General features: G+C 45.2%; 2 protein-coding genes across 7 annotated transcripts in view; one reads left to right on the top strand and one right to left on the bottom strand.

The window, feature by feature from the left end:
• The window catches only part of LOC119453574 (cytochrome P450 3A5), a 143,290-nt gene that overhangs the window by 60,836 nt on the left and 65,169 nt on the right, over nucleotides 1–17,285 (top strand). The window lies entirely within an intron of this gene.
• The window catches only part of LOC119453572 (cytochrome P450 3A14), a 40,373-nt gene that overhangs the window by 12,413 nt on the left and 10,675 nt on the right, over nucleotides 1–17,285 (bottom strand). Inside the window, exons 3-10 of the mRNA XM_037715617.2 lie at nucleotides 14,746–14,798; nucleotides 13,179–13,275; nucleotides 12,073–12,198; nucleotides 7,114–7,351; nucleotides 5,273–5,403; nucleotides 4,140–4,236; nucleotides 2,629–2,707; nucleotides 1,985–2,093 (exon numbers count right to left, since the gene is read on the bottom strand). Coding sequence (XP_037571545.1) covers nucleotides 1,985–2,093; nucleotides 2,629–2,707; nucleotides 4,140–4,236; nucleotides 5,273–5,403; nucleotides 7,114–7,351; nucleotides 12,073–12,198; nucleotides 13,179–13,275; nucleotides 14,746–14,798 — 930 coding nt within the window. The remainder of the gene's footprint in view (nucleotides 1–1,984; nucleotides 2,094–2,628; nucleotides 2,708–4,139; nucleotides 4,237–5,272; nucleotides 5,404–7,113; nucleotides 7,352–12,072; nucleotides 12,199–13,178; nucleotides 13,276–14,745; nucleotides 14,799–17,285) is intronic.

Here is a 17,285-nt window from a genome sequence, read left to right as displayed (position 1 = left end):
TTTACAGCAGCAGGTGCAGCCACGTCACCATGATTGGCCGAAATGATGAACAGGTAACAATAGTATGTTGTGGGGCTAGAGATAAGATTAGAACAGCCTTGCAAATTATGTTGAATGGCAAATCGGCAGAGGAAGATGGAGTGACGGTCGACCTCACAAAGGATGCCAAGGATATTCTCAAAAAGCTTGCGATGGCTTATACAGAATGCCTCAAGACATCAAGTGTTTTGAAGAGTCAGTGTATTGGAATGTACGCATATACGGGATATTTTCGATAGCTTCAGATCCTCGCATCAGTGTAGGGGAAGGTATTCTGTGAGAGCCCACCTAGTTGACATGTCCATTTCGTCAGCTGCTGAATTGCTCATTGGCTGTGGTGCATGGCGCGTACTAAAGCACACCCCGGCCTAGCCAATCAGAAGTTCAACAGCACACGAAATGGAGATGTCCAATAGGTGGGCTCTTACAGAATACCTCCCTAGGACAGTCACGTTCTTGTGCCCTCCACTAGCCCGTGATAACCAGAGCACGCCCGTCCTCTGGAGACCGCGTCTTTCCTCTGTGACTTCTCACTTTGCACAAGGTAATTTATTGCAGAATAAATTCACGTTAGTTGCAATCAGTCAACAAGTTGATTGGTGCTAGAAATGATTACCGTAAAGTTACAGGATGCGTATCCAGCCAGTTGCTTCTGCCATCTACAAGTCGCTGTACGGCAGTTGAGAAACAAAAGACGTACATTTTAGATTTTGGGATATATAGTTAGACAAAGGTATAGTAGGCAAATGCTCAATATTTTTCACATGTAGCTTTGGTACATATGTACCTTTGGTCCGAAAATAGTTGTGCAGTTTTGTCGAAGACTGATGGAATAGTGGTTTTGAGTAGGGCATATATGTATGAATATCAGTATACGTGCTACTTTATGAACATATGCACTGTAGCAGCCTAAAATTAAGGACAAATAATACGGAGCACGCCTTTTCTATCTGCGCTGATTGCATATTCGTAATATATTACCCTGAAGCCCGAGCTCTGAGGTCAGCTCTCTCAGTCTGAACAACTCAAGGACGTTCGCATCAAAGTGACAAATGAATATAAGTATTATCAAAACGTTATGACTGATCAGACCTTGCAGAATCATTAGAATAAACATTTTAGAACAACAGCATGTAGTTGAAAAATTGGAGGACGCTTAAGCTTCGCCTTTTAGGAGTGGAACACGAAAGCGTTATCGGGCCCCGTTCGCATCGCATTTTTCTTTATGAGGGCTTCACTGCAACACAGATCGTGGGAAAGCCAGCTTACGAAGACCAAGCTTACATCGATCCCTTTAAAGGCGACTTCACTTTTAAACAGAAATGCACGGCTAGGAACACGTTTTTCCAGGGCAATATAAGTGGCCTTATAATAAAATGTGAAGGCTCCAGCCCCTTTTTATCATTTTATTATTGTTTGCTATTGCCACGCGCGTGTCCAAAATGCATTAGGTAGGCGAAGTACCAATTTGACCTGCCGAGGATGCGAGTGCCATCCGGATATCATTTTCGTAAGTAAACTACCCGAGCGCGCGGCTGTAGGTCTGGTAGAAATGCTGAAAAAGGGGTTTGTGTTTGAGTTTTCTCGTAACAGAATTACGTTTTCTTGCGCATTCAAATTACAATCCGACACCACCATGTCTGAGGCTTGGGGTTAAGTCGTACTATACCATTTTTCTGACGTATTTCATTGTGAGAAATTCAATTTTTGTTCACCAATACCTTGCACCACGTGGAGGGCCTGCGCGGTCGGCGTGGTTGGGGAGGATTTCCTCTGCCATGGACGCTGACATCCACGCCGACGCCGGATTTTTTGCGACACGGGGCCCTTAACGCTTTTCGAGTTAAAACTCATTGTCCTCAGAACTAAGTGTATGTTTACATAAAAGAACAGGCATCGTACATTCAGAGACAATTATAGGTGAGTGACAATGTCTCTGGCATACCGATTGGCTCACAGCCTCTTTCACTTCTTCCCTTAGCCTATCTTGAACGTCCTGGTGTTTGGCGAGCAGGAAAGTGAGGTAACACATGGCAATCGACGTCGTTTCGAACCTGTAGATAAGGAGAAGGCTGTAGACATTTTACGTTTGTAACATACGAATTTGCAGTTAAGGAATGGTATTGACGGAAACTATCCTTGATAAGTGGGGATGTTTAATCAGGACCGCCCTTTCTCAATGAAAAAATATGACGCGCTTTAAGTAGCACTATGAATCGCCTATATATTATGACAGTTCTAACTGCTTAAATGTTTACAGCCGAGCTAAAAATGTTAATAACTAAAAATGTGCATAGTCACAACTTATTTCTATCGTTACCTCTGTACAGCATCATACACCCTCATCTTTTCGTTGCAAGCTAACTATTGCGCAATGTCTCACCCCGTTTCTAGCCGAAAGGAAAATGTAGTTGGTAATGCGGTCATTCTCAACGGTGTAATGCTTAGTCGCATGACATGAATTGTTCAAGATGAAGTCCCTACACATTAAGCAAAGGCCCACGCTGGTTCTTCAGTATCTTTTTCATAGTTAGCCTTTATATTCATAGAGGGCACAATTCCAGATACTAAAGCGCAATTGTGTCTCACCCTCCCATGAAGAGCAAGGTGGCATTCATGATGACTTCCCTCGGTGAAAGTGCCCGAACCCTCTTTTTCATGTGATCAGCTGTGAAAAGTATGGAAAGAAAAAGTGCAGCAGATCCAACGAGTGGGAATATATAAAACAGCGAAGCTTCGCGCGAGTGCATAGTCAAAACACGAATACACGCATGTACTAATGCACACACAGACACAAGCACACACAAGCGCGGGCGCGCACAAATTATACCGAGTCTTCGGTTAAGCGGCATAGCTGACTACTAGGGAGTATGACGGATACCTTGAACGCATCATGGTTTAGAGGCAACATGCGCATACGTACGTAGAACAATTAGAATCCATTAAATTCGGAAGAAGCATTTACTTCCCCATTACCGTGCAGCAGTGGATGTGCGAAGCCGAGATTTCTGGTTCTTTTAGAGACAATAGTCTTTTTGGGCTACCTAACGCGAAAAACTTCGTCTATCTGTCTGTCTGCCTGTCTGTCACTCTATTCAACACACCGCCCGGCCAAAACCAACCAAGCTACTAGCACTGGTGGCACGGGGTCATACGCGTCAACATTATACAGCGCAAACGAAACCTCAGGCCTATTTTAGGCGCAATATATGTACATAACCGTAATCCGCAGCGTTCATTTAATCAAGCATAGACATAGCACTGGTATTTACGTGAGTAAATGAGAAATCAACGCGTTAGAAATGGTGTCGAAGAGACGCTACACGTTAAAAACAAACTGACTGAAGTCGCGGCTCTGTAGCCGGCTTTAAGCCCACAATAATAAAAGGTCCCAACCAAGGAGGTTCTAAAAAAATTATTTTTAAGCCTCCTTGGTCCCAACAGACAGCTCGAGAGCAGGGCGAACGCGGGAAATTTGAATTGAAATCAGCAAAATCTCCATTGCATCCACCATGGGAGGAGTGAGAGGGGAGGGGAAGACCATGAGGGGTGAGAGAAGAAATGGTATTACGTATCAAGGGTGGCACAGACACAAGCACACACTATACAAGCAAGCACACAATTATACCGAGTCTTCGGTTAAGCGGCATTGCTGACTACTAGCGAGTATGACGGATACCTTGAACGCATCATGGTTTAGAGGCAACATGCCATGCGCATACTTACGTATGCGCATGTCATTAAATGTCTCTTTCAATGTCATTTGCAGCGAAGCAAGCAGATATGCGGCCAATTTTTTTTATTTCCACCCCATGGTTGGTGCCGCCGCTGCCTCAAATGCGCGGAGGCGAGCGTCATATGGTGGTGCTACAAGGAACCCAGCGGAGCGCGTGCTTCGCAGTGATTGGTTGGCCTATTCGGCAACGGAACAGCCAGGCCGCCGCCACAGTCAGGAAATCCGGCGAGGTTCGCAAAGAGAAGCTTGGCTTTTAAAATGAAAACCAGCTCATGACTGATCACTACCTTAAGCAGTCAATGAAAAGAGCAGACACTAAAGGCCCGCAAAATCGCGTTCCACAAAGTACGTACTCGATACGTACCAGTTTGCTGCGGCCCGCTCTTGGTCACAGCTTCGCTCAGTGCTTCGTCCTCAAGTTCAGCGTCTAACAAATTTTGGAGGATGTCTGGCTTCCGAAGCTGCGAAAATAAGAAGAAACTGAGAACTTTGTTGACATATTCTTTATGACAATTATAGCAATCTTTATGACCTATAGCGCTTCTCTATCACACATTTTGTTACGTTACCTTTCTAAACATTTATACTTATTTCGTTTTCATGGAATTCTTGACGTCAAACCACATGATTATATTTTTCATCCAGACTATTTTTGGTAGATGTTACTCTTTCTAACAAACTTATGGTCATTCAGAAATTCTATTAGTTGTATGAAATACTGATAAATATCAGCGTGTGCTAAACAGGGCAATTTTCGTGGTTGAGTTCCAATTTGTACATAAAATTAACTTGTCCAGCCTTTGTCATTAGTGCTCTGAATTCTACAAATATCCCCTTTTATTGAACATTTCCAATTAAACTAGGAAAACTCCTGTGCTTTTGTTCCCGCTATGACTTTAACTCCTACGCGCTCCGGAAGGGTTAAATAGGCCTAATTGAAGACTTCTTTAGCTGGAAAACGTTTTTAGACCATAGATGTTTGCGTCGTTGGCAAAGACCTAAGTAACGAGAGCATTCCACTGGCTTCTGTACGTTCTCAACTCGACACATGTTGGCCATGCCCGCCGCGGTGGCGTAGTGGCTATGACATTGCGCTACTGAGCCCGGGGGGCGGGATGAAATCTCGGCCGCAGTGGCCGCATCGCAATGGGAGTGAACTGCAATAACGTCTGTGTATCGTGCATTGAGTGCACGTGAAAGAACCCCAGGTGGAAAAAATTAATACGGAGTCCCTCACTATGGCGTGCCTCATAATCAAATTGTAGTTATGGCATTAATACCCTCCGTTTCTTTTTGGGTCGTGCGCCTCATCGTCTGTGCATAGGTCAAGTATTGCCACTTGTATTTTTTTTTTGCGGGGGAGATCATCTTCTCCCGTTGTAGACAGACGCCCTGAGTTAAAAACCGGGCGTACGTTTTGTTCACCAGTATCTTCTTCCTTACGTTCTCTATCCTACTTTTAATAGAGATTTTATAGGAAAGAAACGGGAAACGCACCTCAGGATGAGCCTTGCGCATTTCGATCATCTTGGTGGTCTCCTTCGAGAACACTTTAAAGGTAAGAGAGCCGAATTGACCGAGGAACCAGTAGAAAGGTTTCATTGCTTTTCCCAACGTTGTCGTGCTTTCTGTGGGAAAGAATCAAGCAGAAAAGTTTAAGCTGAAGCTTGCTCACGTCATTAGTGTTCACCTTTAGTTGCCGAAAATAAGCCCTTTATATTACACATAATGGAAACAGTTTCTCATGTTAAAAACAAGGTTAGTTGTCGACCGGCTAGTGCTATTGTTTTTGTCCTACTGGTTTCAAACAGTAAACGTCAGAGTGACTTTCGACATTTGGATAACTGCACTATGAGTAGTGTAAGTGAAAAGTAACGCTAACAATCAAGAATGCATTTCATTTTTTAGAGTATTCTGTGATTTTGCTCCATTTTCTAGCTGTGTGGTCATTTTCCCACTTTAGTTTTTAGCATAGCTATAAGCGGCAGATACTTAGAAAGTTTACTATACTGTTCTTCTAAAGTCAGGCATTGCGACTTCCTAGCTGTGGTATTTCCTATGTCCATGACCACCGGATAGTGAATGCTCACTCAGAAATAATAGTTATATTTAGCCCCGTGTTACTGTGTGATAGTATGATGACACCAATAAAAACTACTTTTAGTACAATTACTACTATCCGTAGGGGCATTTATTATGTGACATAAAAGATTGGGCATTCCAACAACTGTTGATGACACCTCAGAAACATCAGTTCAGGTGGGCTTCAAATTTCTGAAAATAATTAGAAAGTGCGTTGCAATTCTGGTTGGTCGGAATGCTGCCGCGGCCACAACCTGTGCTCCAGTTATTTATGCGCTTGTGTTGTATCCTCGAAACACTTAGTAGGCCCACTTTCAGGGTTGCAGTAGCGTGGCAGAATAACGCACAATTTACGCATGCATGCTGGGAATGTAGTATATTTGTGCACGAATTACCGACAATGTAACAATGGCAACTCAGTGTTTCGTTCTAGTGAGTGCGCGTATAAAAATACTGACAGTTTTACCTTACGGCACTGAGCCCGGATTTTTTCTGGCTGTGAGACAGGTCGCAGCTAACAGACAGTTACAAGTAAGCTAAAGGCCGGAGGCTGCACCCTGTGTAATTTATTTTTTGTCCGGTATTCACACTGTCTATTTATAATAAATACCTAGAAAATCCGTTTGGCACTTATAGAGGTTAACAGAAGACTTGAAATAAACAGCGCGACTGGACGAAGACAGGGCATGTAGACGACCCACAGGCAACACTAAGTGTGTGCGGTCCTATTACTGTCGTCGTGTACTCGCGCTGATATATAGTCCCGAATCTGAACCAACTAATCCGCCAACGTGCTTTAGCCAAGTCGAGATGACCGATTTGGAAGTATAAGTGTTTTTTCTAAAGTGAAACAGTTTCCCTATGTTGTGGCCTGTATGTTTCTTTTTAATCTCAAATGCATTTATGCTCTGTTCTTCCTAATACTATGTCAGTTTTAGCTATACCTTGTCTCACGTGCTTTCATGTCATGTGTTTACGACCATGCAGCGCTTCAAAAAAAAAAATAACAGACAAAAACTTGCGTAACATTTCCCCTGCTGATGTATTCCTTTGTAACATTATCCTCGAACGCGCTATCCATCGATGAATGAAAGAATGAAAACTACTGTGCAAATCATTATTTGTTGGTTATCAGCCCTGGAGTATTTTACGAAGCTACTTGTCTTACATCAGCACTGAACTCACTGGCCACGCAAGTCAAAGCAGCCATTGTACTCAGAAACAGGAATCGGCTCGGCACTCCTGATGAAACGCACGTGCAATCATGTGGGCAGGTCCCGTCATCACTCCTGGCAACACTCGGCGAGCTGTCGTGAAGAAGACGTCGTCTAGCTCACGCTGGAAACACGTCTCGATTCCGAAGGCTGCCTGGCCGATGTAGTCCATAGAAAGTGCTTGGAACTGCAGACGCAGGTTCACCTCCTCCTCGGTGCCGGCGTATGGCTCGACCATGTCCATGAACACTTCCGCTGACTCGGCGATGTGCGGGACCATCTACGCTTTACGCCGGAAAGGCCAAACAGCAAACGTGGCTTTGTTATTATTATTTGTTGAGCAATGCACCACGAGTTCGTTCCATTACTGTAGCATGCGCGATGACTTAGAATGAGGAATCAGGTTGCTGTCGCATCTCTTTTGAATGCAGGACCACTGCATCGACTTCGAGCGCACCAGGTCTTTAAAAAATGCTCATAACTTTTTCTACTTTGAACATAGATATGCCCCTTGGTCGTACCTATGACGGTTGTTGCATAAAGTTAACTTTGATTTCTCCATTCTCCAGTTATTAGCTTCTTAATTTGATTACTTGTGATTGAATTACCCCACAATACCACCTTTTTTCATCATTTGTGTAACAGAAGACCTCAGTGCTATGGTCTGTTCCAAGCAGTGTTGCACACATTCCTCTAAAACAGGAACGAAAGCTCATTCCTCATTGCTTCCCAATCTTGAAACGAGTTCCCGTTACAAGTGTCTTTAATACGAAAGGAACGCGTTCAAGTTACACTTCGAAAATTAGAACGTGTCGTTACATTAACGTAAGATTTGATTTTTTAAATTAAAATATGGTGTTGGATAATCCTGAGGCGAAATAAAGTGAGCAGTTTAAAACTTACATCGAACTGCGTATATTATACGAATTTGAACATCGCCGGCAGCATATTATCTGGAGATAAAAAGATTCAAAAGAAACGCTCCTTGACAATTTTTTCAGGGAGCACTGGACATACTCTACTATACAACAATCAGTTTAATGTAACAATTCTGGGATCTCGCGCGCTGCCACAGTGTTTTGCGAATTTCAGCGGTGTCGCCCTAGGTTTAGAAAATGCGTGCACGCAATTTGCGAGTCGGTCGCGATTTCGACTGACAGTTAACAATTTTTTTTCAGAAACGCGTTAACTTTTTCTTTTAATTTTGTTAGAAGACAGGCTCACTTTGTAATAAGCCGTATGTTGTCTCTTGATGTACGAAAATACACTCCTTGCGTGATATTAAGTTACCCAAAATCGTGCAGGAGGGACGCAGGTGCAATCTTTTCAAGGCTAGTCCGCGTATAAGACTTATAACGGAGCTCACGTAATGGGGTCATCTGTGCTATGCGCGGCGTGACCGCCCATGAAGGTAATGCAAAGACAATCATAGCATATCTTTTAAATTGACAAGAAAATTTTGCCATACTTTAAATTTCTGGCAATATTTTTCATAATTAGGGTATATGTACACTTTTTGTAATATTTTACCTTCGGGACTTCTGGGTTGCACTCCCGGTACGTGCTCGACCGATAAGAACCGAGCCCATTGTAGCAACTCTTTCCCCGTATTCTAAGGCATTCCTCCACTAAGCACTCCATCTCGACTCAGATGATGATGACGATGATGATTTGATGGCATCCCCTTTGAAACGGGGCGGTGACAGATAGCCACCAAGCTTGCTTTATTTAATCAGGTATAGCATAGCATGGCGCCATCTCTCGAGGCGAGCAAATACCTGCGCCACGCCCTACTGTACATCTGCCTTAACATTTTTGGGGCAGTTAGCTGCCCAGCAGAATAAAACCGCTGACTGGTCGAGCAAAAGACGCCGAGAGCACTATATACATAATCCACAACAATTATTGAGTCCAGTTAGTCCAACAATTATTCTCCAGTTGAGCGGTGGCGTTGAACGTGCCACAACTCACGTGTACCGCTGGCGAAAAGAAACAGGCTTCAAGTCTGAGGACTGCTTGGGAATGTGGGGGTTTGCCTCGTGCACGCAGCCTTTTCAGGAGGCTTCCGCGTATATGACAAAATGATGTCGAATAAAAGTGCCGAAGACATGCGGGAGGAGGAGAAAGAAAAAGGAGAAGGCAGGGATGTTCACCAGAAATGATTCTAGTTGGCTACCTTACGCTCTGAGGAGGGAAACTAGCGTTATAAAGCTAAGTCAGACTGTAGAGAGAGAGGCTGAGTGCCCAGAGAAACCTATGCAGTAAATTCATTCACGCCCGTGGACTCCACCATGCAGTTCAATTCATCCACACAGGCTAGCGCCCTCAAGAAGCACGTGATTGCAGTGGTTCTCTAAAAGCCTCGTTGAAGGATTGCCCGCAGGTGCAGGAGGAACTGGTGGTTCTCAAATGTATGGTGCGGGACCATTCAACGCACTGAGGATGGCTCCCACTTCAGTTAGGATGGCACAGCTAGATGGTCGGTGTGGCGACTGCGGTGTGGTACAGCGACTCAAAGGGCGGCAGTCAGAGCCTTTCAGAAGAGTCGCATATCAATACAAGTGGCCAGGATCTTGAACACCAGCGATGGGATAGTCCCTCACACCATTTACTGGTTTCCCGCGCACGTCGGCTGAGTAAAGGACGTCGTCCTGAACTCCAACGAGTCGGCCCACGCAACAGCGCGCGCGCTCACCGACCGCACTGCTCTGACATGGGCGACGGCTATAGCGCCGACGACGACGAAGGACATAAGGATACTCCAACCACACGCAGCTCTAGAGATTGGCGGCGGCTACAACGCCGACGACGAAGCAGGACATGAAGATACTCCAACCGCACACAGCGAGATTACCAAATATTACTACATAGCGAGGGGTTTTTTTCCGCCCCCACACTCAAAACTAAATAGAGCAAAGGCAGTCTCACTCCGCTTACTCCAAACCAATTCGTATTCGTCATTAGTATATTTAAATGAAATCTATCCACACAAATTCCCTGACGCCGCCTGCACCGCTTGCGGGCAGACCGCTACGTTGACACATATGCTCTGGGAATGTGGGTCGCTTGGCCCAGCTTACAGCAAGACCGAGTGAGAAGCGCTTCTGCACACCACAAACCTTCAAGACCAAATCCTGGCCGTCCAGCGCGCCCGCGAGAGGGCCGGTAGGCTATATTTTCCGGTCCCCACGTGGGAGGCAACCTCCGCGTCTGAGACGCGGAGGTTGCCAGCTATGAGAAGCTGGAACTTGCCAGCTTTGCGAAGCGGAATCGGATGACTTGACAACCGTTCGTGAGAAACCATGCTAGCCGGTCGGAAGTGATTGTACAGAAGCAGTAGTGCCTTCCGAACTCGTTCACCAAGGTTACACAGAACGTGGTAAGTAATGTCATCAGATTATGGAACCTCTACCCAAAGCAAGCGCCGCTTCTAGTTCGTATATTGCAAAACTGTACTCCATGTTGGAGCCATGTGAAAATGGTGAGTAGGCGGGCGTCCTCTTACCAGAGTAACTTGCTTTACCGGCAATCCACATCAAGCAAGAATCTATCTAAGCGTTGTTGCAGCAGCCGCTTTGGCCGAAAACGGCGTGTCACTCTCAGCATCTGCGGCTTTTTGTGACGCTCTTCGGTGGCAATACCGTCTTCACCTAACTTCAGTGGCAGCCTCCCAGTGCGTTGAATGGTCCGGCACCATAAATTTGAGAACCACCAGTTCCTTCGGCACCTGTGGGCAATCCTTCTGCGATGCTTTTTGAGAACCACGGCAATCAGGACACTTGTGCTGCAGGCGTCTTGTGAATCGCAATCAGCAGGATGTGGGTGCAGGACGTTAGTCATACATACAGGTTTTACGTGCGCATTTGTGAAGAACTTGTACCCCTGTAGGAGTATTGGTATGTATAGTCGAACTTCGTGGAAGACTTGGCCAACTTTGAAGTTGGAGGAAAGACTGTCTCCCTCAAACATACGCTTCACGCAACGTGTGATTCCTGTCTGGAGACCTGCGTGATTTGAGTGCCTTCTGTCATTTACTTTATTAATATCGGCAAGTCGCTACTCGAGATGGTACCATGGAAAGCATAAATGATCAAAGCAGTGTCGTCGCCACCTGCAGGGATCACTAATCGCGTTTTCACTTCGTCAGTTTCCGTGATGTTCCGCAGACTTTGTAGTGCACTACATTTAGAACGTTTACTGCCACAAAATTTCTTCGCGAGTTGATTTTTAGGTGTTAATTCCCATACGGTGTGATTCACCGAGAAGAAAGAGATAACCTGCCTGTTGAGAAGCCGCAAATTGGTATTAGGGTCCACGGGCACGTGTGGGGCCAGTGCAGTGTGTGTTTCACGGTAGAAGCACCTGCCGACAATGACGCCTGCAGCATTCTTTTTTCTGATAGGCTCATCACAAGACCCGTCGGGGTGACGTCTTTGTTGTTGCGCTGCTAAGTCTGAGGGCGTGGGACCAAATCCTGACCACAGTGGCCAAATTTCAAAGGCGGCGAAATGCAAAAGCCCGTGTACGGTGCAATGGGTGCACGTGAAAGAACCGCAGGTGGCCAAGCTAATCCAGCATCCCTCACTGCGGCATGCTTCTTAATCATATGATGGTTTTGGCACGTAAAACTCTTGAACTTCTCATGAAAAGCTGGAAGCTGTCTTCCTAGAAGCCGTAGCTGTCCGAGTACAACTCGGTGGTCTTGCTGTCATTGCCGCTTGACGGGCTTCCACGCTTTCTGGACGTGACCCGACCTGACAGCTGTGCCACAGGAACGTCCTCAGAGGTGACTTTATCCATTACCACATAGACGAAGAGGCTGTTCCCAGAGTTTTCAGAGAAAGAAAGCGCAAAATGCTACAAGGGTACAAGCGTTCCACTAAAGCTTCAAAATATTGGGCGCCTTAGTCTACCGCAATTACAGAACTCTTAACCACTACCCGCAATAGTATAGTCAAAGCATTAAAAAAGGTTATTGTACGATTTAACATACTGTTTTACCTGTTTCAGCTTGCTGGTCGTAAAACCGGATGTGACGCAGCTGCGCATTCTCCTCCACTTGTCTCCACGCACATGAATCACCATCTGGCCGACGACAGGATGCTGCTGATCGGTTCGCATCGTAACCTGTTGGTTCGCAATAGAAAATACAGTTGTAGTGTAGCTGTTGTGATTTGCATATATAAAGTGATGCTGGCGATGTCTGGGATTTTTTTGCGCAAAGACGAGGTCTTACTCAAGGGCGTCAGGTCCTAATAATTAAGTAGACACGCACGCACGCACATTGTCACAGTTTCATAAGGACATGAACAAGTACACACCAACACGAACACACAAACAGACACACACACTAAAAGAAACCAGATATCTTGTCTATAGGTTTCCGCCATATATAACGTTAATGGGATCTGGTCGCGACACTATCCTTGGTAGGAAGTAATTTTAGTATATAGAGCACACGAGCCACCTCCCTTGGCAAAGCCAATTACGGTATAATAAGAACGGTTGGTCCACCAGCGTAACATAACCAAGGATGTTTCTGTGGTTTCAATGTCCCTTCATATGTAGCCAGTGAACTGAGACGTCATTTGCGATACCTTACAGTAGGAAAATTACAAACGATAACTTCCTTCTCTCAGGGAGAAAAGAAAACTACATTACATATATAATAAAACAGATAGTACAGAATGAATTATCCGACAGGAACCATTTATGCAGAGTCCGGTGCCAGCACTTTGACAAGGAGACCACTCAGAACGTTTGAGAGCATCGATATGAAGGCTTGATTGCGTCAACCATTTGTTTATGACAGAGGCAAGCGCCCTTGTGGACACGTTCGGGTAGTATAGAGTTGTGTCCTTCCTCCTTCTTTTATATCCTAGATTACATTTGCAAGCCTCTTTCTTCAAATCGTCTCTTCGCCTTACGTCAAAGCTTTCTTCTTATACATTAGGCAAGCTTCGTCAGATAGCTGAGTACAAAATGGGAAACTTTCGGAGAAAAAAAGTATAAATACAAAGGCCGGTTTATTACTGACCAATTAATTTGCGAAGCCAATGAAGTTACAAAGCGCAGATACACCGAGAAGACTTATAACAGTCTCTTACCCCACGGGCTGTGAAATTCTGGAAGTTTTTGATGTAGGCGTACTCGAGGAAATCCAGGTCCTTGATGAGCAGAAATGGGACGTCGCCATTGTAGAACCTGTCAAGATCAGGCAGAGGGAACTACAGCTGCTGCTTTCCCACCAGCACATGCTGCTTATTATAGTATTACGAGCCTATCATAAAGTCGATTCCTTTCTGATCGTCTCATGTCGGCGGGAAGTTGTACGAGCTGATTCGTGCACTTTCGCCCTGCCGTAATGACTCTTGACTTATTTTTTTGCAGCCATAAAGGATTAAAATAAACACAATAGCGGTGTTTAAAAACTTTACTGTATCTGCTATACCTGAGTACAAAATCCGTTGATCTCTCCTGCAGTTATATTAGCAATGCGTAGACAGCGGCCACAGAGCGGTATAGGAATTGGCTGAGCAGTTTCATCTTCTGCTTTGGTCTTGTTCCCTTTGTTTTGGCATACGTTTGCCAATTTACGTCACTCTTAGCTCCTATAATTAATATCGTTACTCAATTGCGCATGCAACTGCAGCATGGTGCACTTCCTTGTTGGATATACAGGGTGTTTAACAGAATGGGTTCAAACTTGCTTTAGAATTGAGAACATGAGATATTTATACTATATTGAAAGCAATAATTGTACCATGGCGTCCGAGATGGTAAAAGAAATCGAGGTAGTAACTAGACAAATCATTATACGTATTAGACTAAGTAGCATTTTAAACACAAGAGTCCGAGACTTCAAGCTCGTCGTCAGAGAAGTTTATACCCGTTGCCAAACATGCAAAGGTTAAAGCGGCCAATTTTTTTCGGATAGAATTCCGGCTCAATTTACCAGAAAACTGAAACTGAAATGCAGAGGATTCCACATCTCGGCCAGAAGCCCATGAGCGATATGACTGTTCGCGCCTTACCGACAAGCCAGTGTGAGCCACATGTCTTTATGAAGCCGTATTCTCTCCGTAAAAAATCGTAAAACGTTCTTTCTGTATGTATTGTGATGGCGCTCAAGTCGCAGGAATGCTGAGAGACTTAGGAGTGAACATTACGACGACAGAGTCGAACGTTAAAATATTGTGGCTGATTACCACTGTATTTACATGCCACAACCGATCTATCGCATTTCTTCATTATGATCATCATCCACCTATTTGATGTTTACTGTAGTACCACGACTTTCCTAGATGTCTCCCAAGGATGTCCGTAGACTGTTGTCCTACACTACTTATTTATTATTTATTAATCACCGTACTGCCTCCACTATAGCGGCATTGCAATTGGTTGAAACATTACAGAAGTTAACTTAAAAATGCAGCAACGTGCTACAGTTCAAGAAGCGAGTATTAGACTAAAATAATCGTGGTTTAGGCAAAACATGTAAGACAATAATCGAGCCCAATACTCTATGCCTCTTACATTCCATACCTGATCCATTCTGCTTGTCCTGACGACAGTTTCTCCTTTTTTCGACATTATTTTTGTTGTTGTTCTAAGATATCGGCTGTTGTCTGTTCTACGTATGCATTATTCGCGCCGTACAGTGTGAAATCATACCCGCAGATGTCGCCGTATTCCCTGCACCACTTATCCAATGCCTTGTGCAGCCCCTGTTTAAAAGCAACAGAAAAATCGCGTGTACTGTTAATAAACATTCTGATCTCTCTCTTTTTTATACGAGAAACAAAAACAACGAATACGGACTACACTTTCACAGTGATGTCACCCGGCATCGGCGCGTCGCATATTACGTATTGCTATGACTAAGCGGTAATTTTGGTCGAAATATTATTTGATTGGTGGGATTTCACTTATTAGAAGAAAAAAGAACGCAGAAATTACGACAGTCGCCGTACTAGTAGGTGGCTTCAGATTATTAACGACCACCCGGGGTTTTGCATCAATCTTATACATGCAGCCAAAGCGCCGGGCAATAGGTCCTTAGCATTAAAATGTAACCACCGCAGCCGGAAATAGAAGCCGAAATGTCGTGGCCTGTAACAGGCTGATATGGAAGCTGAGCCAGTGCGTTGATGGCCTACATGTATTTTATGCGGCTATCTATGAAAGGAGACACCCCATGGTGCTTTTATAAGTCAGAAGAAGGAAACTACCAATTTCACCCGAAAAGTGAAGCACAGTAAATGATAGGAAGGTTTAGCTTCGTGTTCAAGTTCTTCGGACATTGTTCTAAAATTCAGGGAGTGACGTGTTGGCACGGCGCAGTACGCAAAACAACTGCTGCTGCGCGACAGAAGCAACGGCGTGATTTCTACCAGGCGTCTCAAAATACTGGCGAGCGAAACGTTCATACACACACGCGTTCAAGCGCTGGAAATGGCATGAGCGTGCGTTTGAAGGCTTTCAATTCGCTTGCGTCGCCGGCGCGATGAGCAGCACCGCCAGTGGCCTTGCAGGCGTCCACACTCCATGGTGTGTGACATGAGAACAATGAAAAATCGCAGGACACCTAAGCACTTCGTATGAGTTGTGAATGCAAAAGTATTAATGTCCAACCGAACACCGCTGAGCGGTCCTTCGAGTTATGAACTCCTCGCGGGCAAGCGAGCGCGTTGAGACACTTGGCGCGTTGTGATTTGGCCTTACCGAGGCGCAGTTAGAAAGCAGGCGAGAGCTTGCGCGGACAACGAACGCGCTGAGAACACAGGCTCCCGAGATGGAGGGTGATTTGGCGTCGCGGTGATGCCCTCTCCCCTTACACGACAGCTGGTGTGCTATAGGTGAGCCGTAAGAGAGCGAGAGATTCTGGGATCCACCGTCTGCTAGCTGTTTCCGGTTCGAGTCGGCGCAGCCGCCGCCACCGCTTCGCCGCTGAAGCCCATTGATCCGCTTGCAGTCCGGCCTTGTCACACACGAAGATTACCCGGTTTCAGGCGCCTAGCATAACCGTTGTTGGTTGTTCAAATTCAAGCGTTAAAGGTAAACACATGTAACCTACTGCCCTGCAGCATCCCTTGCTGACTCAGCTGTGCACAAGCATCAGAGAACTTCCAACTTCCACTTCACTTGGAACTTCCACTTCCAAACTGTAACATGCAAGACCATCAGTGAACACAAAGAAAATGAACGTGTACAGTGCCACTTATCAGGCGGCGAAGAGCTGTGTAAGGGCCGACACGGAATGATTCCCCAAGATATTTCTTTCTCTAACATTGACTCAAACAACTAGAACTATTTCAGTACTCGCATGCACACATAGCGAGCGGTATTATGAAACATGGTTTTAAGGCGCAAATTTAAACGGGACACAGCGAGATGACCTACCGTGATTGCTTAGTGGCTATGGTGTTGGGCTCTAAGCACGAGGTCGCGGGATCGAATCGCGGCCACGGCGGCCACATTTCGGTGGGGGATAAATGTGAAAACGCCCGTGTACTTAGATTTATGTGCACGTTAAAGAACCCCAGGTGGTCGAAATTATTGCGGAGCCCCCCACTACGCGTGTCTCATAATCAAATCGTGGTTTTGGCTAGTAAAACCCCATAATGTTTTTTTTTAATTTAACAGCGAGATACATAATACTCGTCACCAACTAGCCCACATTGGTTCCTTGAAAGCAGATAAAGATAATGGACAGCCGTAAATGTCGGCGATACGGCCATTCCCCCATCTAGTTGACAAAAAAGCGAAAACTTCTAACCGCGTACGTACCACTTCAAATGAACCTCGAGATTCGACAGAGAAATGCCGTTGACAGCGCGCAATGTTTTCAAACATTCTCAGCACTTCATTTTATAATTACGCTAGCTGCGCCGTTACCGACGATATTGGTTGCAGCGACGATCACAGAGCAGTATTTACCAGACCGCTGTAGTCATCGCCTCAGCACCCGATACGCTTGATAAATTATCGGATAAAGATAATTTTTCATCTGTCCGACTGACCCGCAGGCAGAGCAGTCAGTGACGATGCGTCCAAGCAGCGGCAAATGTCCTAGAGCTAAACCTGTCAGAAACAAAAACGGCTGCCGAAACGAAAAGCAAAGTTTGTTTATGAATATCAGCATATCCTTACCGTTCTCGGCTTGTCATCTTCGCGCCCAAAGTGAACTGAAACCTAGAAATCAGCTGCATGAA

Source organism: Dermacentor silvarum, chromosome 5 (genome assembly GCF_013339745.2).
Source record: "Dermacentor silvarum isolate Dsil-2018 chromosome 5, BIME_Dsil_1.4, whole genome shotgun sequence".
Classification (NCBI taxonomy): Eukaryota; Metazoa; Arthropoda; class Arachnida; order Ixodida; family Ixodidae; genus Dermacentor; species Dermacentor silvarum.
This window is presented reverse-complemented; position numbering and strand designations above follow the sequence as displayed.